The 8,907-nt window shown below is 44.6% G+C and overlaps 1 protein-coding gene across 4 annotated transcripts in view; it reads left to right on the top strand.

Moving 5' to 3' along the window:
- TMTC3 (transmembrane and tetratricopeptide repeat containing 3) overlaps positions 1 to 8,907 on the top strand; it is a 73,887-nt gene that overhangs the window by 11,961 nt on the left and 53,019 nt on the right. For all 4 annotated transcript variants that reach the window (XM_019514840.1, XM_019514835.1, XM_019514837.1 and 1 more), the window contains exons 2-4: positions 3,779 to 3,870; positions 4,915 to 5,024; positions 5,623 to 5,841. In XM_019514840.1, the coding sequence (XP_019370385.1) occupies positions 5,653 to 5,841 (189 nt within the window). In that variant the 5' untranslated portion in view covers positions 3,779 to 3,870; positions 4,915 to 5,024; positions 5,623 to 5,652. The remainder of the gene's footprint in view (positions 1 to 3,778; positions 3,871 to 4,914; positions 5,025 to 5,622; positions 5,842 to 8,907) is intronic.

An 8,907-nucleotide genomic window follows, 5' to 3' on the forward strand; every position in this document is an offset into this window, starting at 1 on the left:
TGAAAAATGTAGATTCTGCGGACATTGATGACTTACTCTCCTCTCCTACAGTAACCCAACCACACACCCAACACTCCTCCACACCCACCCCCACACACCCTACTCACTGTAACTACACCTCACATGCACACCCTCACACCCACTCCTCAACCACACAGCCCCCACCTATGTGCCCTTAACCCTTCCACATGCAGTATACAAGAGTAAGAGTGTATTTTGAGCTATTATACAATTGTCTGTTTACATAGTGTATCTAGAGACATAAATGGGAACAAAAACATATATTTTAAATAAAATTAAAATAAGTTATAGTATATGTTTGATTTTTTTTTTTTATTAGTATATTATTTGGGGGGGGGTTTCCTAGTTTTAACATAGCAACCCCCTTTGCCAAAAGGACTACTTTTGGGGTAAAGGAAGGGACTTCTGGGGGCAGAGGTCAGGGGTTGGGCAGCACTTTCAGCTCCAAGAGGGTAACCGGGGGCGGGGCAACTGTCAGGGGATGGGGCTACCCCTATGGCCTTTGACAGCTCGCCAAAACTCATTAAGCTGCCCTCCAGCTGAAATAATTGCCCACCCCTGTATTGGATATTAGTCACCCTCCTCTCTGCCCCCTCTCTTCCTCCTCCTCTCTCCCTCCCTCCCTCCCCACTTATGCTGTGGCACCAGCAGACTCTGACCCCACTGCAGCCTGCGACAAAGAGCCTGCCCCCTAGCTGTGGTGTAGAGCCAGCACTGCTGCCAAGTGTGGCTGGGTTGGTACCATGCTTTCTGCTTCAGGCTGCAGTTGGGATGAAGTCTGCCAGCACTAGAGCAAAGGTAAGCAGGAGTGGAGGCAGAATTAATATGAGGAGGGGGAGACAAAGGTGACAGGTACCAAGGCTGTGGAGGGAAAGGCAGAGGGTGTGGAGGTAATGGAGTTTGGGGCTGCAGCCCCAGCAGCTTCCTGCCTCCTGACCACCTCATACTTGATTCCAAGATAAGGGGCTTCCTGCCCCTCCCCATTTTAAACAGTGGGGGAACCTCATCTTCGAATTGAGTAAGCACAGTGTATGCTTCATAGGCTCAAACAGAAATTACTGAGTTTTAACTTTTTTCCCTTTTTGTCCTGTACATTTCAATTTTTTAGCAGAAGAGAAGTATTAAATGTACTTTCTACCTTCATTTAGTTTTCAGTTAAAAGTCTGGCAAATCAATATTTGGCCTATTCTTTTTACCTTCAAGGATATGTAACTAAGACAAAGAATACACTTGTTAGAGCGTTGCTAATTATGGCACAGTGGGCGAGTCTACACAAGATGTTTACTGCTGAGCTGCCTAGTTATCTCTGTAGTAAAGTGTCAGCATCTACACATATGGTCCTATTAGGCTGCAGGAAATAAATGTTGCTTAGGTTAGTACTTATAAACACAAGTTCTCTCCTGAGGTGGTGTCATTTAATCCACTGCAATGCATGTGTACATACTGACAGGGCTGGCTGGGCCGTAAGGGTACTCCAATGCAGGGGCTGCCTGCTGGCTAGCCCAATGCTTGGGGTCCCAGCCAGCCCCTCTGCAGCACATTAAGCCGGGTTGGAGCAGGCCCTGTCTGTTGAGCTGAAAGCCGTGGGCCACTTGCCAGCTGAGCCTGCTCCAACCCAGCTTAATCTGCTGCGGTCCCAGACACATGTGTAAACATGGCACCCAGGAACAGTAAACTCGGATGTAAACTGCACTGGAATTTATTCAGTTACATTAATAGCGCATATAAATGTGCCTAGTGGGTAACTATGCCATATTTGTGGTTGGAGCAGCATTTATATCTAAAGATAAGTATTCTAATTTCTCTGAAATATATATAGTGATGGCCACTGTCTTGAAATTTGGCCTCCAAGTTCAGGGTAGAGCTTACTGTGGTCTGCATTTGTGGCTAGCTAATCAAGGGATTACCAGTTCCTGCGGGAAATGCTCCTCCACTCGCCTAATCACCAGTTTCCTAAATTCAGTTTATGCTTTTTCTCAGAGGCTGGTGGGGGGAAAGACCAGGAACCAGAGAAACCATGGGTAATAACCTTGTAACACTTTAATCAGTTAACTTATTGATCTAAGAACAGATATTATAATGTTGGCCCCTGGCAGACATTAATTTAATGGAGTGATGTGATCTGATCCCCATCCCAACAGTCTTGCATTCAGCAAGTTCAAAGCTGTATGCCTGGGAGTCTCGCATGCACATTATGTTGCCAAGTGTGCAACTTTGAACTTGCTGAGCTGGGAAGGAGAGGACGTTAGGGACTGGCTGTCTCCCCTGCTTGGTACTTGCAGACTCCCATGCAGGACCAACGCAGTTCAAAACCTTGGGCTGCCCTGTTCCTTATATTGGTTGGCATGGGAGCCAGGGCATCCCTGGGTCTCCAAGCTGGGTAGAGCTGCCCCATCCTAATACCAGCAATTAGCTGATGGTTGGCATGGGGATGGGGTACTATACACATTTATTTTAAGATAGCCTACACAGCCACAAAGATGTTCTGTGTTACATGTGGAACTCCTTTGTGTCTGGTTTGCCATTTTATGGTGCCATAAATTGGGCCTTAATATTAATTGGGATTAATATGTCTGCCATATAGACATTAGATTTCAGTGGGCATGGAAGATGGAAAAGAAGAACTAGAGAAACTGAGATCAGGAGGCTGGGGATCAAACTTAGGCCCACCCTTCTGTGTTTTGAGGGAGGAAAATAAAATACTATTTTTTTGTAATGAACTTGATACAGTGCAGGTCTAAGTCAAATGTAACATTTTCAATTGGCAAATAATGATTAGGTTCTTTCCTCTGAGGTGGTGTTTAAGTGCTCTTGTTGGCAGGCAGTAACTGTTTCTGGAGAACTGCTGTCAGGGATTATTTCTGAATCAAAATGCATAAGATGGAAAGTAATGTCTAATATCAAACTTTTGCAGGCAATATCTCAGCTGCAAGACAGTGAATATGTTCTGTTGATGGAGATATTAGAATACTTTGCCAAATTCATTTATTCATTTTGGGATTTTTTTAAGAGTTAGTTTGCTTTAAAAATGTCAAGTTTGAAATATAACAGTATATTTTTGTCCCCATGACCACTTGGGATTTTGAAACTTGAAACTTCTGTGTTAGAGAACCATAAAATGCTTGGTTGAGATCTTTCTCAGAAGATATACTGAAAACACACACATACAGGCAAAACCCTCTGCCTAGGAAAGCCACTGTGCATGTGTCAGCATTGCTTGCATTGGGATGACTTTAGGCATCAGGACATCACAGCACATGATTTTTGCACTGATTTATACCTCCATGTCATCACTTCACATAAGTACATTCCTAATGACAGTTATTGTGTTTGGGAGAGCATTGTTGAGTAATGTATTTTCCAGGAGCTGATTTAGTAAGGATCACAATAAAAAAATATGTTTAAGGGTAGTTATAGTGGTGTGATCATCTTCAGGGGCTCCTTGATACAGGAATTGAGTAGGTATGAAAGACAGTATTGTGCTGTCTTGGAAGCAGCTTCTTTACCTTTTTTGGAAGTTGAGAGCTTGAGAGTTGGTTTCCAACTCTCAAAATGTTAGGTGCGACTAAATATATGTTTTCTGGTTATGTAGCATTTGAGTTAACCACTCTAGAAAAGTAGAGGAAAGTAGAGGATCCATACTGTCCAGCAGCCATCCTAAGTCCTTCTTAACACACTTTTAAGCAATATTCTATTATAGGTGACATTTCATTTTTAAAAATTCATTGATATTTCTTCATATATTTTTATTGCGAAGGTGCTGGTAAATCTGAGGAAAGCAGCGCAGTGATGGTTGAGCTGTTCCACTACCCTGTGTCTTGATTACTGAAGAAACTTCAGGATCATTTGGTAAGCAACATTCATAAATTCTAACACCTTCACTTCAGTAATGTCAGCTTTTGACTGATCCTTGTTATGGTAACCAGGCAGACTGCATCTCTGGCCTCTTCTGATCTCCATGAGTACATACTGCCCACTCAGGTTTTGTACCTCGAGCCATCATTTCCACCTTGAAGTGGTATCAAATGCTTCTCACTTTTATACTACACAGTAGACTACAGCCAAGGTCATTAAACAGAAAGCATGATTACCTTAGCACAGCAGTAGGCAACCTTTTCCAGCTGTCAGCTGGAATGACTTCTCAGGTCAGATGCGAGTGAGTGCTAAGACCCACCCATAGGCCTCTGCTTTTCCCTTTGGTGGTAAGGGGAAAGCATCTGCAGGTCTGTCTCGAGTATCTGCAGTTCTCTTTCCCTGGGGACAAAGACCCATCAGTGGTAAACAGTGACAAACAGCCTTCTTAAAGCAAATACTAATGACTAAAAGCATTTGAGAGGAAACAGACTATATAAGCTTATCAAGTGTCTAGTTATCTTCCACCTGGGCATCCTGATTCATATGAGCTGCTTCTAGACCCCAAACACCTCCAGGGTCTACCGAACAGAAGCTGTTCCCATAATACAGCTTCAAGGAGAGAATCCTCTTAAAACTGCTTAATCCTTTTGATCACTCCCTTTTCCCCAGAACCTTTTTAACTGTTTATAGTCTTTAAGTATGTTAGTTCTCAACAATTGGCATAACAGTTGTCCGACCAGCCTGCAATCTGGAAGCAATACCATCTTGAAATTCTTTTCATCTGTTATTCCCTTTATTACACTTAACAGTATATGTTTACGGGAAAGTTGTATAACTCTATGTATAACGTTATGCCATTAAGTAGTAAAAATTTGTCGTCATATGTATCGTACGTAAAAATCGCACACAAATTTATGAATGTTGCATGTTTCCAAAACTCTTTATGGGAATTAACAAATTTATCAGAAAACTATATGCAAGATTTAGGAACGTAAGTGAAAAGGGCATTCTGGGTTATTTGGTTGGTTTTTTTTTCAGTAGAAAAGTTGTGATTAACAATGATACCAAAGCAAGTAGGAGGATTAGAAGAATGACCTTTTCATGAGCTTTTACAGAGGATGCAAATGAACAAAGTGTAAGCATTAGTGGTAAGTTTTAACTTTTCATTGCTTTCTTCACATTTAGAAGCCCTTCAGTTTTATTAAGACTATTTACTCTGTATCCTGAAAATGTTGAGTTCATAAGGTAGGTTTTATTTTTTTAATTGTTGCCTTCCACAAACAAGGTTATATTAAAGAACAGTTTTAAAACTACAAAACATTATCAGTTGGTTCACTGTGTGCCAGCTGGGTAGTGCTTCTTTTTTAGTGATTGGATTCAAGATCTCTTCCATTTTATAATTCCCTTATGCCATTCACAGGATAGACTTGTAGTCAAGCACTCTCTGGCACAAATTAGAGTATTGGGGGAGGTATGTTTTGGGGTTTTATTAAGTGAAATATGGAAATTAAATTTAGCAAAACAGTCTTGTTTGATTGTAAGCAATTTTTTTAATGAAAATGTGAAAACTTACTTTCATATCCTCAGTTTTAAATTATTACTGTCACCAGACTTCAGTATAACTTGAGTTTTTAATGAATGTGGTTGTATTATGTTGTTCTAAAGCTAAGCTCAACAACTGAACTAAAATTAACTAAAATATGAATTGACAAATTCTGTTTATTTGGTACTGTCCATATTTTCTAGCTTTTTAGTTCATGAAATCTTTTGGAGAAAATGGCTGATGTTAGCCTGAAGGAGGTAGCACTAATAATAGGTGTGGTGGCAGCTTGTTACTGGAACAGTCTATTTTGTGGCTTTGTTTTTGATGATGTCTCAGCAATTCTGGACAATAAAGATTTGCATCCTTCTACGCCTTTAAAAAACCTGTTTCAGAATGACTTCTGGGGGACTCCTATGTCTGAGGTAAATTAGATATGAAATATTAAAGTGTTTGCATATTTATATAATGTTTTCTTAATTTCTGTGTTGTAACTTCATTTTTGCATGATAGTTTGTTTGATTCATGTACTGCATTATACCAAATTCTAATACCATCTATTCCTGACTTACGTACTTTATATTCTCCCTCTATTATTCAGCAGAATTTATTGAAAAGGTTTTTATCACATAGCATAATTTTATCTATCTAGTCTTATTTCTTATATTGGAATTAGGAAATACTCATTACTCCTAAGAATTAAAAATAAAGTGGAATAGGGGAGAGGGAGAGGTAAAGCATAATGTTAGGGTTTCTTTCTTCCTTGTATAGAAGCCAGGAGATAAGGTAATCTTCTAGTTGTGTACTAGCCTGGGACTCAGTGCATGTGGATTAGTTCCTAGCTCCAATGCAAACTGTCCCTTCAGCTATTCACTTAATCTCTTACTGAAAGGTTCTCAGTGTAACATTAAACCATGACATGGGTCTGTGATCATCACATGTTTGGAAAGATTTCTTGGAATTCATTTTAAGTAGGTCTGCAATTTCTTATAAAATTGTATTGAAAAGTGCAGCCAACATGACATTTGGAAGGCTGTACATGTTAAAGGTGCATCAGTATATTGGATCGGCATTGATAATAGGAAAATTAACATTATTGGCAATTGGCTTTTTTTGGTGGGGTGAGCAGCGCCTTTGCCCCATGCACAAATTTGTCGGGGGGAAGCATATGCCCCCATGCCTCTCCCAGGGGTGTGTGCAACCTCAGGGAACCACACCCCTGTCCCCCACCCACACTGGATGATCTGCCCATATCTCTGCCCTGTGCCCCACCTCAAGGTCACATTCACTATCCTGGCTAGGCAGCCCCTGCCCCTTCCCCACTCCCTTGCTCACTGTGGGGGGCCTTGATCTGCACCCCCATGCCTCTTCCCTTCCCCCTGACCCCACAGACTTACCAGCAGGTGGCTGCTGCTCTCCAAGCTTCTGGGCTGCATTTCTGTATATCGTCCAAGAAAAATTTTATTGGTGCACCCCTAGTACTTGTAGCTGCCAGTGTTGAACAAGTTGGAAACCACCAATTTAACATGGAAGTCCCTACTGAAATCAACAATAAAATTCTGTTAGCTGCTGTGCAGATAGAGTAGCAGAGCCAGCATTAGGGGTGGGTGACCTCCTAGGACACCATGGTCACGGGGTGCCATACGCGCAAACATTGTAAGCAACTGGTAGCAGAGTGGTCTAGGGCATTGCTCGGGGCCCTACATGATGCCGATGTAGGAGAGAAGAGGGCCTCAGCAGGGCAGGGTGGACTGCCTGGGATTCTGGACATACAAGTGGCAGCGGCACATGCTCCCACCTGGGTGGGGCAGGGTGGAACAGGATGGAGTGGCACATTTGAGAAGTTGTGGGCTGGGGCCAGTGACCCACAGTGGAACAGGGTAGAGTCCCAGCCAAGTCTTGCCTATAAGTAGCCAGAAGGGCGTCACCGATAGAGATTTTGGGGGCCAATACCGATAGCTGATTTTTAAGGAGGCCAATCAGCCAATACTGCTCCAATTTCTGTTATGCAGTTCTTCAGCTTGAAGAGCTGCATCCAGCTGGTACGTCTGGTGTGGTGGAAGCAGAGAGAAGGGGTGTGGGGGCAGCTCGGAACCCCTGTGGTGCGGGGGGGAATGGGGCTGGGGCAGGCACTGACCAGCCGGGTGGGGGGTGGGACAGCTGCAAGTGGCTCATCTCACGGGGGGGCACATGTGCCCCCCTATCTGTACAGATGCAGGCTGTGGCTGTGGGCTGGGGCTAGGGCAGGCATGGGATGGAGGCATGGGGGGGCGGGGGCTGCCACTGCACAGCTTGTCTAGTGGTTCCTGCTGCTCATCCAGGAGGGTGGAGGGGGGCGTGTGCCCCCAGATCTGCCTGGCTGGGAAGAGCCTGGCCCCAGCCCTCCCCACCCTACACATCCCAGAGGCACCCCAACTCTTGCCTCCTGGACAAGTAGCGGGAACAGTGGTGAGAGCCACCAGATGAGCGCTGGATGAGCCACTCCCCATCCTTGCTCCCTTTGCACCCCCCAATGAGCTACTGTCTCAGTCCTGCTTTCACCCCGGCTCCAGCTGGGTGGCCCCTGCCCAAACCCCTCTCCCTTCCTCACCACAAGGGTCTTGATCTTCCTTCCCCATTCCCCTCCCTCCTCCCTTTCCCCTTCTACCGCATCAGACTTACCAGCTGCACTCAGCTCTCCACGCTGCCGGCTCTGCTTCTCACTGCCTATGTGCTGGGCTGCAGCTGCACACAGACATGGGCATTTATTGGACAAATTATTGGCTGCATTGGCCCAATTTCTGATACAGAATATTTTCTTTATATCGTTGCCAATCTGATATTGGACCGATGGATCGGTGCACTTCTAGTAGCCAGTTGCCTGTTGTGCCCTGGAGGAGCCCCATAGAGGCTGCAGGGCACTGGAACTCCAATGCCAGCGCACACCCTCCACTCCATTGCAGGCTTCTGCTCTCTCCACTTCGGCTCAACAGGGCTGCAGCCAGCAGCCCCTGCTACAGGCAGACTCCCTGTCCAGCTCCTGGGCCATTCGGGCAAAGCACTTCTGTGGTATGGCAGCAGCACCAGGAAGGGGGGTTGGAATTTCCAAAATACAAATTTGTCCAAGGTGCCATTCTCCCTAAGGCCAGCTCTGTAGAATAGCTTTTAGTGCACTTTACAATTATGTATTTGTCTCATAGGGCATTTATACGTACATATTTGTCTATTCTGACCCGCTGGAAATCCTAGGTCCTGGCTGCCACTGCTGCTTCTCCCCACCTCCCAGCTGTGGTGCAAATGCCACTGAAGCCCATTGGTACTGTGGACCATATAGGTCGACACCTACACAGTCAAGTGGGTCACCAGCTGGCTGGAGGGCTGCACCCAGAGAGTGGTAGTGGACGGATCATTTTCAATCTGGAGGGATGTGGGCAGTGGGGTTCCGCAGGGCTCGGTCCTTGGGCCCGCACTGTTCAACACCTTCATCAGTGACTTGGACGAGGGGGTAAAAA

The sequence above is a fragment of the Gavialis gangeticus genome, unplaced genomic scaffold, assembly GCF_001723915.1.
Source record: "Gavialis gangeticus isolate Ggan-Ray unplaced genomic scaffold, GavGan_comp1, whole genome shotgun sequence".
Lineage (NCBI taxonomy): Eukaryota > Metazoa > Chordata > Crocodylia > Gavialidae > Gavialis > Gavialis gangeticus.